Below are 17,658 nucleotides of genomic sequence, written 5' to 3' on the forward strand. Positions count from 1 at the left end.
TGTTTTCTTTCTCATTCAGTTCTTACTAAGCTGAGCGTCGTGGCTCCCACATCCAGATGATGCCTCCCGCGGTGGCTGTCTGGAATCCCTGATCTTCCCCCAAGCTCCTACACTTTTTCCAATCGTGATGGCAAAGCTCAAAGAATCACAGCTCTCTCAGAGGATCCCCAACCAGGCTTAATTAACCTTGAAAAGGCCTTGGTACCGAGACGTCAGGCCGGCATATTAACAGGACCCAGACTGAAGCCCCGGTAGCCAAGGCACAAATTAGTCAAATCCATCTTCCCCAAGGGCTGGCTCAGCCCAGCGATAAACCTTGGGTTCTCTGCTGGACTCGTGAGCTGGGGGTCTGCGCCTTCATTGTCTACTGAAACGGGGAGACAGTAGGTGTCTGGCTAAGTGCAGGGACAAGGGCGGATCATTCACAGCCCTGGATGCAAGTGTGGAACAAGAATCTTGGATGGGAAGCAAGTTCCTTTGCCTCCCCAGGTCTCAGTGTCTTCGTGTGAGTAACGGGGATAAGTTCACCAAACTGAGTACCTTGCCGAGAGCCTTGTCAGCATCTGTTGAGACGCTGGATTTGCAAGTGTTCTACACCCAGGAGAAGCTATTAGTGGGACGGGGAAAGTAAGTGTCAGGGATGTCCCGAATCTAATGGCCAAGTGCCACTTCTATTTGTGGAATGTAAGGTTCAGGCCAGAGGCAAACACATGAGGCAAAAATCCCTGTCGTACAGGGAAATTACTAACATTCACCCTATGCCCCCACTTATTATTTCCTTATATTTTCAAAGTGTTTTCCAGATTGCTCTCCTTTTTTCTCAGCTGATTCTCATAAACAAGCAGGGCCTCTGGTGCTCTTGCCATTTACTACCCCTGGGTCTCAATTTCTCCATCTGTACAGTGGGGGTGGCCATGCCTGCTCCTGGGTTTCTCTGGAAGCTTACATGAGACGACGCAGAGAAGGGCTTAGCCCGGTGTCTGGCACGGAGTAGGTGCTTGATAAATGCCAGCTGTTGTTTTGATCAAAGGACGTGGGAAGAGTACTGGACTGGGGGTCGGAAGGCCACAGTGCAAGCTGAAGCTCTGACGTGGGTCGCCCTGGGGCTTTGGGCAAGACTCCTCTCTTCTTGGGACCTCAGTTTCCTCATTCTGCACAGAGGTGGGCAGGGGCCGGCGTCCTCACTCCCCTCCACCGCTGTTTGTCTCTGATTCCCCAAACGGTGTTTAACTCACACTAGTGCTCGAGGCACCCAACCGGCTGAGTGAACACTTTGTTGGAGTCAGGAGCTTTGATGGGGGAAGCAGGGAAGCAGCTAGGGAGCCAGTCATCTTGGAGAGTTTTGCAGAAAGTTCAGCCCTCTTATCACAGGCTGTGAATCTGCTGGTTGCCATGACTACGGAGAGCAGCATCTAAGCTCCAGGTCGCTGATTAGCAGGAACTGAGCGGGAGGCCTTGAGGAATGCAGCACTTGTGCCTCCCTCCCTCCTTCTGTGAAGTGGAGTGCACTGGCCCTTGACTTCTCTGTTTTAGCCGTCCCCTGAAGAGCTCGCCTTCTTTTTAAGTATTTTTTTTAATGCAACATCAAAGAGCTGCGTGGAAAAAACGAGGCAGCTGCCTGTACTCCTCAGCAAGGATGGGACACAGAATTTTTCTTAAAGCCCTGCAAAGATGCAAAGCTGGAGGCAAAGAAGGAAGATGGGTGGGGCTACGGGGGTGGAGGTACCATGGCTGAGGTCTGAGTCCACTGAAGTGCTGTGTGGCCTCAGACTGGTCCTTCTTCCTGGACCTCTGCTTCTTTATATGTGAGGAGAGGTTGCATCTGACCCGTGGTTCTCACATGAGATTGGTCATCAGAATTGATTTGTAAATTCATTCATTCAACAAATGCTTCCTGAGTAAGGAGGCATTGTCTATGCCAGGCACTAGATCCTTGGGGATTCGGTGGTGAGAGAAGAGACTAGTTCCCACACTCAGGAAGCTTACATTCTAGTCCAGAAGACAAACGGTTAGCAAATAAACATGTAAAATGGTCATTTCAAATAGTAACAAGTCCTGTGAAGGAGGGAAGGCACAGCAGCCACTGTGACGGTGGCCGGTGATGAGAGGAGCACGATTACATAAGGGGATAAGGGAGGGCTTCTCCGAGGAGGTGACATTTGAGTGAAAAGAAGGAGCCGGCAATGCAGATAGCTGGAGGAGGAACAGCATACCAGGTGGAGGGAACAGAAAGAGCAAAGGCTCTGAGTAAGGGCCCTGTTCCATCTGAGGAGCAGCAAGAAGGCCATGTGGCCAAAGCAGAGTAAGGGACGGGGAGGGGGTAGGAGATGGGGTCTAGAGGGACAGAGGCCAGGTCATTCAGAGCCTTTTAATCCCAGTAATCAGTTTGGATTTATTCTTGACCTAGTAGAAGGTGAACTACCTGGGATGTTTCTTTAAGTTGCAGGTTCCCACGTTTCATCCTTGGAAACTCTGATTTATTATGGCTATGATGGGACCTAGGAATCTGTATTTTTTAAAGTTCCTTAAGGGGCCTCTGATACTGTGGCATGTTTAGCAGAGCCTGGACTACATGATCCCTGAGTCTCTTTCAGTTTTAAAAAAACTAAGAAGCAAAGTATTAGAACACATTTAAACAATCTTAAATGTTACATTAGGAAGGATTCCTTTCATCTTTCCCTCACCACTCCCTGTCAGCCTGGTAGAATCAATTCTGTTTTTGTTTGTGTTATAATCCCAGGTGAGGTACCCAACACCAGCAAGGGGAAGCCAGTGCTATTGGGAAAAAAAAGAACTACCACATCAGGGAGCGTCAAGCTAAGCTGTAAGCTGCAGCAGCTCCATTATACCGCTCTGCTCATCAAACCATTGTCAGGGTTTCCATCCCTGATTCTCCACCCTGCTGCTGGCAGCGATGGGTGAGGCACTGTCCCTGCCTTAAGCTTTGTCCGCCAGTGCCTGGCAGTAGTACCCCCAGCTTTCCCTGCACTGGGGATAACCCACGCCTCTATTAGCACAAGTCACTGAGACCTTCCATCCAATGGCAGCACTATTTGTCATGTATTTATTCACTGCCAAACTCCTCACATCGACTCAGTTTCTGCCTAGTGCAAGGTTGCCTCAGGCACATATTTGTGTCTTGGTTTCCTGTAGTGCTCCAGAAAGTCCAAAATTCCATTCTTGTGTGTGTGTCCAACTCAAGACTCTGCTGGGCAATACGCGTCCATTGATAAACTCGCTGATCACTAAGTCATTGCAGTAGTCTCCCGATCTCTTTCTTCCCTTCCTTTGAGTGTCCGAAGCCCGTGGAGAGAACCTTCTGAAATGTAAGCCAGACCACATCACCCATCTCAGCCGCATGGGACCCAAAGGTCTTCCATGACCTATGTAGCCCAGGCTTTGCTAAACCTGGCACAGTATCAGAGGCCCCCAAGGAACTTTTTAAGAATACAGATTCCTAGGTCCCATCAAAGACCTCATCTCTGATCTGTCCTCTTATCACTCTAACCCCTGCTTGCTATTCCTTGTATATGCCAGGTGTCTTTGAACTTGCTATTCCTTCTGCCTAGAACATACTTCCACTGATTGCGGATACCTGTATAGAAGTTGTATATTACTGAGCAACAAAATACTCCAAATCTTTGTGGCTTAAAACAACAATAAACAGTTATGTTTTGCAGTTTCTGTGAGTCAAGAGTTTGACTGGGTGACTGACTCACTCACCACTCTCATGAGATGGTGGTCAGATGTCAGCCACGGCTGCTGTCTTATCTGAAGGCTTGACTGCGGCCGGAGGACCCACTTCCAGGGTGGCTCAGTCACATGGCTGATAGTGCTGGCTGTTGGCAGGAGGCCTCAGTTCTGTCACATGGGCGTCTCCACAGGGCTGCTTGAGTGTCCTCACAACATGGCGACCAGCTTCCCTCAAAGTGATCAATCCAAGAGGAAGAGGCAGAAGTTGCCTTCATGACCTAGTCTTGGAAGTCACATCTCATCACTTTTAATTCAGTCTGTTCATTAAAAGTGAGTCACTAGCCCATCCAGTATTCACAGGGAGGGAAGTTAGGCTCCAGCTTTTTTTTTTTTTCTCTTTTTAAAATTTATTTTTTTTTTTTGAAGTATAATTGACTTACAATATTGTGTTAGTTTCAGGTGTACAGCAAAGTGATTCCATCATATGTGTGTGTGCGTGTGTGTACACACACACACACACGCACACACACATATATAGATATTCTTTTTCAGATTATTTTCCCAAATAGGTTATTACAAAATATTGAGTATAGTTCCCAGTGCCATACAGTAGGTCCTTGCTGTTTATCTCTTTTCTATATAGTAGTGTGTATCTGTTACTCCCAAACTCCTAATTTTTCCCTCCCCCTGCTTTCCCCTTTGGTAACCGTAAGTTTGTTTTCTATGTCTGTGAGTCTATTTCTGTTTTGTAACTAAGTTTATTTGTATCGGGTGTTTTAGATTCCACATATAAGTGGTATCATATGATATTTCTCTTTCTCTGTCTGACTTACTTCACTTAGTATGGTAATCTCTAGGTCCATCCATGTTGCTGCAGAAGGCACTATTTCATTCTTCTTTATGGCTGAGTAGTATTCCATCGTATATATACCACATCTTCTAGGATTCAGCTTTTGATGGTATGAGTGTCAAGGAATTTGTGAACACATTTTAAAACCAACACAAACTGCAAGGTTAGTCTCTGATCCTTCAAGTCTCCACTCTCTTGTTACTTCCTAAAAAAGGCCTTCCCTGATTACTGTATACAAAATAACAGTCACCTGCTCCCATTTCCTAGCCCCATTCCACTGATTTATTCTCTCCATAAGTTATTACCAACAAATAAGCCATATTGTTACTTTCTTGTGTGTTTATTACCTGCTTTTCCATCTGTAATCTAAACTCCACAATCTCGGGGAACACCTGTGTCTTGTTCACTGCATCACCGGTCTTAGAACTGGCCTGGACACACTGCACGCACTCAGGGAATAGGCGTTAGTGAATGCTGGGTTAGCCTTGCCTAGGACAAGTGTGGCAAGAGGCAAACCTTGCTGGAGGCTGGGCAGAAACTGCAAGCTTTGAGTTATCTGAAAAGAGCCAGGGCAGCATTCCACACAGATAGACTGAAGGGAACGCAGGCATGGAAATGGAACCCTCATCGTGGGAGAAGGGCTGCAGGGAGGTGCAGGGAAAACTGGAGTTCTGGTAGCATGGAGTTGGCAGTGAGGAGGGCTGGGCGGACCCGACTAGAATCTCCATCCTTCCTGGGCTTGAAGTATCCCCCAGCTCTGCTTCTAAAGAGGCACCGATCAGCGACTGACAGAGAAGGATGTGTTTTGCTGCCCTTCCTTCAATACTGGCCAGGCTTGGCCTGCGCTCCTGGCAGCCCGAAGGAGCAGGGGGCTTATCAAATGTATTCATCCTGAGTCATAAAACCAATCTTGATGCGCTGGCTGCAGGAGCTCGGTGCAGGAGAAATGCTAATGCCTTTGATCAATGCTTGACCTGGGATTTGCAGGCAGGGTGAGCAGGCTGGGATGCTCACTGGATGGGGCCAGAGCCACCTGTGGTTCTCAGACTCCTGACTGAATGACAGGAGCCAGGAGACTTGAGTGACAGCTTCTTCAAAGACTGAGTAACTAAGCAACTTCCTTTCCCTCTCTGGGACTCAGAGAAGGAGGTGGGACGCAGGTAATTTCCCTGTGTTATTTGGACCTCATCTCAGAGGCAGAGAAGAGAACTTCAGGCCTTCATGGGAACTGCCGTCCCAAGTAGGCATGCTCACACCTGCTAAGGACACCAGATGGGAGCTTTGGTTCACAGAGAAGTAAAGGGAAAGGGCAATGATGTTTCTTAGGCCTTCCTGTTTGCTTGTATTATCTCATTTTATCTTCACAACAACTCAACAATATATGGACTGATATTATTCCCTATTTTATAGTTGAGGAAACTGCAGCTCAGAGAGGTTGAGGGACTGATCCCAGGACCTAGAGTTACTAAATCGTGAAGATAGTGTTTAAATGAAGCTGTCTCTGTGCCATACACAGATAAGGCAGAAAAGTGGGATCGAAATGGCAAAGGAGAGTTTGAACTAATCCTATACTGCTTTGGCCTCCAGTTAAGTCTTGAGGAAGGAAGTAAAATGCTGGTTTCCAGCCTCTCCCTGTGATTCAATCAGGTTAGGCTAGGCTGTGCTGCAGTAACAAGTAAGTCCCTAAACCTCAGTGGCTTAACCTAACTAAGGCGTATTTCTGTCATGCAAAGTCTGATGTGGTCCAGGCATCTCTCCTCCATCAAGTAGCTTCACCTTTTGGAATGTGTGGCCTCCAAAGTCACTGTGACAGAGGGAGAGAGAGCTGGAGATGACACACAGATCTTACTGCCTCAAACTGGAAACAATACACATCACTCCCATTCAGAGACCCTTGACCCTTGATGATGATATGGCCCCAACTTAACTCCGAGGGAGGTTGGAAATATTCTGACATCTATGACTGTTTGATAAACAGTAAGAATCTCTGTCATATCCTAACACTTTTGCCTCCTTATTTCCTCCCCTATAGGACAGAACCCCAGAGCAGCCCCATGGTCCCAGCTCAGGATGGACCCTCGGAAAAGCTGAGCCAGCCTCTGGCCACTGAGGTCTTGGGCTCCAACAGCTGGGAGAGAGGCAAAGCCTGCCAGGAGGCCAGTCCTGCCAGAGCACACAGGTGAGACCCTGCCCCCGCTCCCCTCTTCAATCTAACAGGGAAGTTCAACTTGAGGTTGGAGAAATGAAGTTTGTCTCTCTGACCACTCTTCCTCTCTCGCTTTTGCAAGTTCCTCTTTGAGATCCTTAAATCAGATGAAAACCCATCTGAGAATTAGATGGAAGCTATGAATGCCAAGAATACTCCCCAAGTTCTGTGTCCCATTTCAGAGGACTCATAGACCCCTGAGACTTACGAACAGGGGTCTCTAGTTAAGAGCCTGAATCCTGAGGCAGTGGCTTAGGAAGCCAGAGCAGCTTTCATGGATGAAGTCTGCTTCTCCACCCAGGGTGCCCTCTACCCAGGCTAACTACAGGCTTTAGTTAGTTAAGCCGTGATTTCAATGCGGGGGAAACAGTTAATCCTATCAGCTTGAAGAAGTGAAGTTCAACATCGGTTCTGGAGGATTTTCCCCAGGAAACAGAAAAAAAAATGTTTCCATAAGAGGCTGAAGGAGATGGAGAGAGAAGGGGAGGGGAAGGGAATTTCCATACTTTCAAAACATTGACTCCTAGACAGCCAAAGGGGACTTAGTGTGTTGTAGGGACTTGTGTTCAAAGCTGCACACCATCACTTACTAACTGAGTGACCGTGGGCAAGTTTGTTTTCTTGTGTGAGCCTCAGTTTTCACAACTATAAAATGGGGATATTGAGATCTAATTCTCAAAGTCGAGTGAAGATTAAATCAGATCAGGTGTGCACAGATTCTGACAGTGAGCCTGGTATATAAGAGGACCTTAAGATGCTAGTTGGAGTCTCACGGAGCCGAAAGAGAAGGTTCTGGACATGATAATCTAAAAATGATGCTGTGTCGTCCATTCGATTGTAGAGTGTCCAGGCCCCTTGCTCCCTTCCCCTATCTGTGACCTGCTTTCTGACGTGAGTAAAAACCACAATATTGATGATAAACCTATTGCTAGTGATAATCAAAATCATAATAATTATAATAATAGACACTACATTTACTGTAACTTGCTCCGTGCTGGTCCAGGGCACATCGCATAAGTAAGCTCCCTCGTTCTTTGTAACGAACTTAGGACACAGGTCTCATGTTTTATACCCATCTTACAGATGATGAAAGTGATACTCATAGAGGCCGCCCAGCTAGGAAGTAATAGAGCAGTAGTTCAAATCCAAGTGTGTCCGTTTCTGGAGCCAGCATTCTTCATGGCTGCATACTTCCCCTCCGTGTGTCTGACCACTGTGTAGTGAACCACTGTATATGTGGCCGCTGCATACTTACCTGCTGCGTGTTTAGCCGCCCCTTATGTCACTGTGGTGCACTTAACCACTATTCTGGCCCTACCACCCCCCTGTGTTCAAGGGCGTACCCGGGAGACTGGTGCATGGAAAAGACGTAGAGGAAAGGCATTTGGGATTTAGGGAGGGGGTTAATTACCCCCCTCACAGACATCAAATCCATCCAGATTCAAGGGCTTTTTTTTTTCTACCAGTTTTTTTTTTGAGGTATAGTTAATTTGCAAAGTTGTTTTAGTTTCAAGTGTACAGTAAAGTGATTCAGATATATATATTCTTTTTCAGATTCTTTTCCATTGTAGGTTACTACAAGATATTGAGTCTAGTTTCCTGCGCTATGCAGTAGGTCCCTGTTGTTTACCTATTTTATATATAGTGTGTGTATGTTAATCCCAAACTCCTCATTTATCTCCCCCCTCCCACCCCACTCCATGTTTGTTTTCTATGTTTGTGAGCCTATTTCTGTTTTGTAAATAAGTTCATTTGTATCATTTTCTTAGATTCCACAAATAAATGATATCATATGATATTTGTCTTTCTCTGTAGGGCTTTTGGGTTTTATCTCATCACTTAAATCTGAGTTTAGGATAGTGGTTCCCAAACCTTGCTCCCCTGAGACCCTGGGGTATGAGAATGAAGTGACAGTAATTGACAGAAACAATAAAATCTTTCTCTATTTTATAAGACACATTTTTCAAAGGTCTTTTCTTTCTCCTTAAGCATTTATGCCTTAAATGTTTTCAGTTTTTCTCAAATTCCTAGCAGCTGTTACACTGGGAAGTGTTTATATGAAACAAGGTGATTTAACACGTGTCTAAATTATTTCATCCATTCATCCCTCATTTGGTCACTCAACAAATGTTTATTAGGCTCTTACTCTGTGTCAATCCCTCGTTGAAGGAGAAATTTGGAAGTGGCTTACCGTGCTTACACAAGAGGCCTGTTTGCTTCCCGGGTATGTGTGCTGTGTTTTGTGCTTTATATAACACGTAAGTGTAGTTAACGAGCTAGGTACTTAATCCCTGTGATTTTTATTTTTAACCTGCTAAAGGTGACTCTCTTGAAACTGTTCTAGATATGGCTATATGATTTGTACTGGCTGACAATGCGGAGACCTTGACATATATTCTAATCACTGTATCGTTTTTTTCTACTAACTGTAAATACCAGATTCTTAGAATGTAATTAATCATGGCAGCATTTTATGATGTTTCGTAAAGAGTTGAGAAACTTCCGAAAGCTCAGCCACACAAACAAGTGTGAAAAGGCAGCTGGTTTCATGGGAAGGCTCTCAGGCTAGGAGTCACACAGGCCTCGATTCAAGTTCCAGCTCGGATACTTCCTTACTGTGCAACTGTGAGCAAGACAGTTCAACTCTCTTGAGCCTGGTTTTCTTCGCCTGTAGAACGAGACAGTAAAAATCATAGCACCAAGATGGCGTGCCTGACGGAGACCCCAATCCGCACGAGCGTCCTTTCGGAAGTAACAGCTAGCAGTCGCCACTATGTTAACAGGCTCTTTGACCCTGATCCCCAGAAAGTTCTACAAGGTGTCATCTGAGCACCCCTTTAGGATTTGTTAGAAAGGAGACCCGACTGCAGCTGCTGGATTGCTGCCTGGATGAGTGATGAGAACGAGGCTGGCCAGCATTCATCAGCAGACCCTCTCGAGACCGTCCGCTTGCCCGTGCTCCCGTTGGGTTACCACAGGTAGAAGCAGGACACAGGCTCAGCAGCAGCAGGCCATGACCCAGGAGGCGCAGTGAGGGACAGAGCTGCCGCTGTGTGGCTGACAGGGTCTTGGTGCTCCGGCCAGGTGTCAGGCCTGTGCCTCTGAGGTGGGAGAGCTGAGTTCAGGACATTGGTCCACCAGAGACTCCCGGCTCCATGTAATATCAAATGATGAAAGCTCTCCCAGAGATCTCCATCTCAATGCTAAGACCCAGCTCCACTCAACAACCAGCAAACTACAGTGCTGGACACCCTATGCCAAACAACTAGCAAGACAGGAACACAACCCCACCCATTAGCAGAGAGGCTGCCTAAAATCATACTAAGGTCACAAACACCCCAAAACACACCACTGGATGCAGTCCTGCCCACCAGAAAGACAAGATCCAGCCTCATCCACCAGAGCACAGGCACCAGTCCCCTCCACCAGGAAGCCTACACAACCCACTGAACCAACCTTAGCCACTGGGGGCAGACACCAAAAACAACAGGAACTATGAACCTGCAGCCTGCAAAAAGGAGACCCCAAACACAGTAAGATAAGGAAAATGAGAAGACAGAAAAACACACAGCAGATGAAGGAGCAAGGTAAAAACCCACCAGACCTAACAAATGAAGAAGAAATAGGCAGTCTACCTGAAAAAGAATTCAGAATAATGATAGTAAAGATAATCCAAAATCTTGGAAATAGAATGGAGAAAATACAAGAAACGTTTAACAAGGACCTAGAAGAACTAAAGAGCAAACGAACAATGATGAACAGCACAATAAATGAAATTAAAAATTCTCTAGAAGGAATCATTAGCAGAGTAACTGAGGCAGAAGAGCAGAGAAGTGACCTGGAGATAAAATAGTGGAAATAACTACCACAGAGCAGAATAAAGAAAAAAGAATGAAAAGAATTGAGGACAGTCTTAGAGACCTCAGACAATATTAAACACACCAACATTCGAATTATAGCGGTGCCAGAAGAAGACGAGAGAAAGAAACAGACTGAGAAAATATTCGAAGAAATTATACTTGAAAACTTCCCCTAATATGGGAAAGGAAATAATCAAGTCCAGGAAGCACAGAGAGTCCCGTACAGGATAAATCCAAGGAGAAACACGCCAAGGCACATATTAATCAAACTATCAAAAATTAAATACAAAGAAAAAATATTAAAAGCAGCAAGGGAAAAGCAACAAATAGCACACAGGGGAATCCCCATAAGGTTAACAGCTGATCTTTCAACGGAAACTCTGCAAGCCAGAAGGGAGTGGCAAGACATATTTAAAGTGGTGAAGGGAAAACCCTACAACCAAGATTACTCTACCCAGCAAGGATCTCATTCAGAGCTGACGGAGAAATTAAAACCTTTACAGACAAGCAAAAGCTAAGAATATTCAGCACCACCAAACCAGCTTTTCAACAAATGCTAAAGGAATTTCTCTAGGCAGGAAACACAAGAGAAGGAAAAGACCTTCAATAACAAACCCAAAACAGTTAAGAAAATGGTAATAGGAACATACATATCGATAATTACCTTAAATGTAAATGGATTAAATGCTCCCACCAAAAGACATAGACTGGCTGAATGGATACAATAACAAGACCCATATATATGCTGTCTACAAGAGACCCACTTCAGACCTAGGGACACATACAGACTGAAAGTGAGGGGATGGAAAAAGGTATTCCATGCAAATGGAAATCAGAAGAAAGCTGGAGTAGCAATCGCATATCAGACAAAATAGACTTTAAAATAAAGATTATTAAAAAAGACAAAGAAGGACACTACATAATGATCAAGGGATCGATCCAAGAAGAAGATATAACAGTTGTAAATATTTATTCACCCAACAGAAGAACACCTCAATACATAAGGCAAATGTTAACAGCCATAAAATGGGAAATTGACAGTAACACAATCATAGTAGGGGACTTTAACACTTTCACCAATGGACACATCTAAAATGAAAATAAATAAGGAAACACAAGCTTTAAATGATACATTAAACAAGATGGACTTAATTGATATTTATAGGACATTCCATCCCAAAACAACAGAATACATTTTCTTCTCCAGTGCTCATGGAACGAATGTTCCAGGATAGATCATATCTTGGGTCACAAATCAAGCCTTGGTAAATTTAAGAAAATTGAAATCATATCAAGTATCTTTTCCTACCACAATGCTATGAGACTAGATATCAGTTACAGGAAAAAATCTGTAAAAAATACAACCACATGGAGGCTAAACAGTACACTACTTAATAACCAAGATATCACTGAAGAAATCAAAGAAGAAATCAAAAAATACCTAGAAACAAATGACAATGGAAACATGACAACCCAAAACCTATGGGATGCAGCAAAAGCAGTAATAAAAGGGAAGTTTATAGCAATACAGTCCTACCTCAAGAAACAAGAAACATCTCAAATAAACAACCTTACCTTACACCTAAAACAATTAGAGAAAGAAGAACAAAAAAGCCCCAACGTTAGCAGAAGGAAAGAAATCATAAAGATCAGATCAGAAATAAATGAAAAAAAATTAAGGAAATGATAGCAAAGAACAATAAAACTAAAAGCTGGTTCTTTGAGAAGATTAACAAAATTGATAAACCATTAGCCAGACTCATCAAGACAAAATTCAACACCCACTTATGATAAAACCCTCCAGAAAGTAGGCATAGAGGGAACTTACCTCAGTATAATAAAGGCCATATATGACAAACCCACAGCCAACATCATTCCCAGTGGTGAAAAACTGAAACCATTTCCTCTAAGGTCAGGAGAAAGACAAGGTTGTCCACTCTCACCACTATTATTCAACATAGTTTTGGAAGTTTTAGCCACAGCAATCAGAGTAGAAAAAGAAATAAAAGAAATCCAAATCAGAAAAGAAGAAGTAAAGCTGTCACTTTTTGCAGATGACATGATGCTATATGTAGAGAATCCTAAAGATGCCACCAGAAAACTGCTAGAGCTAATCAATGAATTTGGTAGAGTAGCAGGATACAAAATTAATGCACAGAAATCTCTTGCATTCCTATACACTAATGATGGAAAATCTGAAAGAGAAATTAAGGAAACACTCCCATTTACCATTGCAACAAAAAGAGTAAAATACCTAGGAATAAACCTACCTGAGGAGACAAAAGACCTACCTGTATGCAGAAAACTATAAGACACTGATGAAAGAAATTAAAGATGATACAAACAGATGGAGAGCTATACCATGTTCTTGGATTGGAAGAATCAACATTGTGAAAATGACTATACTACCCAAAGCAATCTACAGATTCAGTGCAATCCCTATCAAACTACCAATGGCATTTTTCACAGAACTAGAACAATTTGTATGGAAACACAAAAGACCATAAATAGCCAAAGCAATCTTGAGAAAGAAAAACAGAGCTGGAGGAATCAGGCTTCCGGACTTCAGACTATACTACAAAGCTACAGTCATCAAGACATTATGGTACTGGCACAAAAACAGAAATATAGATCAATGGAATAGGATAGAAAGCCCAGAGATAAACCCATGCACATATGGTCACCTTATTTTTGATAAAAGAGGCAAGAATATACAGTGGAGGAAAGACAGCCTCTTCACTAAGTGGTGCTGGGAAAACTGTACAGGTACATGTAAAAATATGAAATTAGAACACTCCCTAACACCATACACAAAAATAAACTGAAAATGGATTTGAGACCTAAATGTAAGACCGGACACTATAAAACTCTTAGAGGAAAACATAGGAAGAACACTCTGACATAAATCACAGCAAGATCTTTTTTGATCCACCTCCTAGAGTAATGGAAATAAAAACAAAAATAAACAAATGGGATCTAATGAATCTTTAAAGCTTTTGCACAGCAAAGGAAAATATAAACAAGATGAAAAGACAACTCTCAGAATGGGAGAAAATATTTGCAAACGACTCAACAGACAAAGGATTAATCTCCAAAATATATAAACAGCTCATGCAGCTCAATATTGATAAAACAAACAACCCAATCAAAAAATGGGCAGAAGACCTAAACAGACATTTCTCCAAAGAAGACATACAAATGGCCAAGAAGCACATGAAAAGCTGCTCAACATCACTAATCATTAGAGAAATGCAAATCAAAACTACAATGAGGTAACACCTCATACCGGTCAGAATGGGCATCATCAGAAAATCTACAAACAACAAATGCTGGAGAGGGTGTGGAGAAAAGGGAACCCTCTTGCGCTGTTGGTGGGAATATAGATTGATACAGCCACTATGGGGAACAGTATAGAGGTTCCTTTAAAAACTAAAAATAGAACTACCGTATGACCCAGCAATCCCACTACTGGGCATACACCCTGAGAAAACCATAATTCAAAAAGAGTCATGTACCACAATGTTCATTGCAGCTCTATTTAAAATAGCCAGGACATGGAAGCAACCTAAGTGTCCATCGACAGATGAATGGATAAAGAAGATGTGGCACATATATACAATGGAATATTACTCAGCCATAAAAAGAAACGAAATTGAGTTATTTGTAGTGAGGTGGATGGACTTAGAGTCTGTCATACAGAGTGAAGTAAGTCAAAAAGAGAAAGACAAATACCGTATGCTAACACATATATATAGAATCTAAAAAAAAAAAAACATGGTTCTGAAGAACCTAGGGGCAGGACAGGACTAATGACGCAGATGTAGAGAATGGACTTGAGGACACGGGGAGGGGGAAGGGTGGGCTGGGACGAAGTGAGAGAGTGGCATGGACTTATATACACTACCAAATGTAAAATAGATAGCTGGTGGGAAGCAGCCGCAGAGCACAGGGAGATCAGCTTGGTGCTTTGTGACCACCTAGAGGGGTGGGATAGGGAGGGTGGGAGGGAGACGCAAGAGGGCGGAGATATGGGGCTATATGTATATGTATAGCTGATTCAGTTTGTTGTAGAGCAGAAACTAACACACCATTGTAAAACAATTATACTACAATAAAGATGTTAAAAAAAAATCGTAACACCCTTAAAGTGCTTTTGTGAGCATCAAAGTATATAAAACATTTGGTGCATAATAAGTGAATAAACGGTAGCTGTGTTGTTACTAATAATGACAGTAACATTTTATTAATAATCTGTTTTCCCAAAGAGGTTCAGCTGGGTTGGCATGTTTCAATTCCCAAGCAGTTTTTCATCCAAAACCATATCTTTTTGCCATGGGATAGTGCTTTAAAAAAAATCCCGGGAGCCTGCCCCAATTATAAAAGGAGATAACTTGACTTCATTTAACTGTAGCCTGAGCCTTTGAATTTAACTGAACAGCAAATAATTATTCCTGAAGAGTGGAGATTTTTGAGGTTCTGTGAAGCCATATAAGAAATGTATCTTCTTACATTGGACCTTGGCAAATATAGTTTTAATAATCAGCTGTTACTTAACCTACCTTCTGCCTCCTATTTAATTTCCAGCAGGAACTACAGACACGTTGTATTGTGGAGAGAGGGTGCTGAATTGCCGATTAATTATTTAAAAACTGATTTATTTACCAAGGTGAGCCATTTGCAAATTCAATAATAAATCTATTAAGGAGCAGTTAACCTCTGTAACTCTGATTTAACTAATCAATTGATGTTTGGGTAACGTACAGCATCTGTCTCATTAGGTCAGCATTAACTCCTTATTTGAGGCATTTAATCTGAAGTGTAACCAAATCAGCCATGAGATGGTAATTAAGTATTCACTATGGGTCCTTCACCCTCGAAGGAACTGGATCCTTTCCCAGCTGCAACAGCCCTGAGTGGGGGTTTGGGGAGCCCTGTGTCCTCTAATACCCAGTTCTGTTTTCCCCTCAGTGCCTCCCAAGGCAAAGACTTGACGCCACCCCCTTCCTCCAGGGGGAAGAAGAAAAAGAAGAAAGCTACCCGGAAGAAGAGAAGGAGGTGAGGGCCCCAAGGGACATGGAACACTGAAGATGGGGGAATGGACAAAAGAGGGGTAATAAGGGCTTTGGAGTCAGACAGTGACTCCCCTGGGATTCAGATCCCCTCTATGCCTCTTAACTAGCTGTGTGACCTTAGGCAGGTCACTTCACCTCTCTGAGCCTGTTTCCACTTCTATAAAATGGTAGAAATACCTGCCTCTTGGGGTTTTATGAGAATTAGGTGAGAAAGTGGATGTGGAAGCAGCTGTCTCAGTGTCTGGCACATAGTAAATGACTAGTCTGAAGCATAGTTATGACCATGAATATTTACTTATTTATTTATTTTTGGAGACCTCACGTATGTGAGCGGCTGTACTAAGCACTGTGATCTCCATGATCTCTATTACGCTTGACCACGATCTAGCAGGCAGGATTATCCCCATTTTATTTATTTATTTATTTATTTATTTATTTATTTATTTTTTGCGCTACGCGGGCCTCTCACTGCTATGGCCTCTCCCTTCGCGGAGCACAGGCTCTGGACGCGCAGGCTCAGCGGCCATGGCTCACGGGCCCAGCCGCTCCGCGGCATGTGGGATCTTCCCGGACCGGGGCACAAACCCGTGTCCCCTGCATCGGCAGGCGGACTCTGAACCACTGCGCCACCAGGGAAGCCCCCCATTTTATTTTTATTAAAAAAAATTTTCCCAGTTTTATTGAGATATAATTGACCTATAACATTGTATTGGTCCAAGGTTACAGCATCATGATTTGACATATGTTTATATTGCTAAATGATTACCACAGTAACTGTGGTTAACCTATCCATCACCTCATATAGTTACAATGGTTTTTCTTGTGATGAGATCTTTTAAGATCTAGTCTCTTAGCAGTACAGTATTGTCAACTCTAGTCACCATGACTCATTTCTCTTATAGCTGTTATCCCCATTTTAGAGATGAGAAAATAAAAGTCTCAGAGAGGAGGTGACAGAACCTACAGACACTTGATTCCAGGCTCCTCAGTTGCTTCCACCACACGCAAATGCCAAGGATAATGGACTTTATATTTTTGGCCAGCTATTGACTCTTTTGTACCCTGTGAGGTTTTTCTATGTACAGTACCTTTTAATTTTTTTGTATTTAAAAATATTGCCGGAGTTTCTTCTAGGCTGTCAATCCCTAGACTAAAAGCAGGTTCAGTGTTCCACACCCCAAGGGCTGGTCAAAGAGATGTTCCTTAGAGGGGCGAGTTAAAAATCCCAGCAAACCTTGGAGGCAGTATTTGAAGAAGCCTGCAGGGGGCAGCAGAGAGCAGAGTCTGGATGACTCAGGCCCTAACTCGAGGTTTTCTGGGGCCCTGTTCCCTCCACACCCGTTTCACCTAGTTCTAAGGGGCTAGGCCCAAAGAGGACCCAGAGGGGACTGTGAATGAAGACCCTGAGTTCCAGCCATTCTAGGGCGAGGGGTGGAATTGGGGTAAGTGGCCTGAGCTTCCTGATTTTAGGTATGGACAGGAGAACACGTCAAAGAAGGAAACCAGAGGGATCAGGCTCCCATCATTCATTCATTCAGTCAGTCAGTATGTCCAGTGAGCACTCTTTGGGGACAAGTGCTATGATTCCCTAAGTCCGATTGTTTCTCAACCCTTCATAACCCCTGCAGACATGTTTTATTTGACCTGCAAAGTGTTTTTTGTCTTTTTAATTGGTGGCCATATATTAAAGCCAGGAGATGTCATACGAAAATATGTTTTTCTGGCAACTTCTATTCAAAAGGCAGGAGCTCTAGAAGCCCAGGCCTGCATTCCTACCTTGGACCTTCAGCTGATCTGAGAAGCAGCCATACCCCTGGGTCAGGTGCTCTCCGGTTCACCACAGGCCTCACCACTCCTTACTGTCTCCCCTGCTCCCCTCCCCCACCCCCCGGCAACCTGCTGCATCCATTTAAGCTATCTGAGAGGCAGGCCTGTGTTGGCATTGAGTTTGCAGCTCCTGATACACTTCAACCTTGG

The 17,658-nt window shown here is 43.7% G+C and overlaps 2 protein-coding genes across 2 annotated transcripts in view; both read left to right on the plus strand.

The window, feature by feature from the left end:
• SUDS3 (SDS3 homolog, SIN3A corepressor complex component) overlaps nucleotides 1-6,620 on the plus strand; it is a 597,049-nt gene extending 590,429 nt beyond the window's left edge. Inside the window, exon 22 of the mRNA XM_079942615.1 lies at nucleotides 6,576-6,620. The gene's annotated coding sequence lies outside the window, so the exon portion shown is untranslated. The remainder of the gene's footprint in view (nucleotides 1-6,575) is intronic.
• SRRM4 (serine/arginine repetitive matrix 4) overlaps nucleotides 1-17,658 on the plus strand; it is a 162,802-nt gene that overhangs the window by 107,679 nt on the left and 37,465 nt on the right. The window contains exons 2-3 of the mRNA XM_079942604.1: nucleotides 6,576-6,722; nucleotides 15,578-15,664. Of these exons, the coding sequence (XP_079798730.1) occupies nucleotides 6,576-6,722; nucleotides 15,578-15,664 (234 nt within the window). The remainder of the gene's footprint in view (nucleotides 1-6,575; nucleotides 6,723-15,577; nucleotides 15,665-17,658) is intronic.

The sequence above is a fragment of the Stenella coeruleoalba genome (assembly GCF_951394435.1).
Source record: "Stenella coeruleoalba genome assembly, chromosome: 14".
NCBI lineage: Eukaryota > Metazoa > Chordata > Mammalia > Artiodactyla > Delphinidae > Stenella > Stenella coeruleoalba.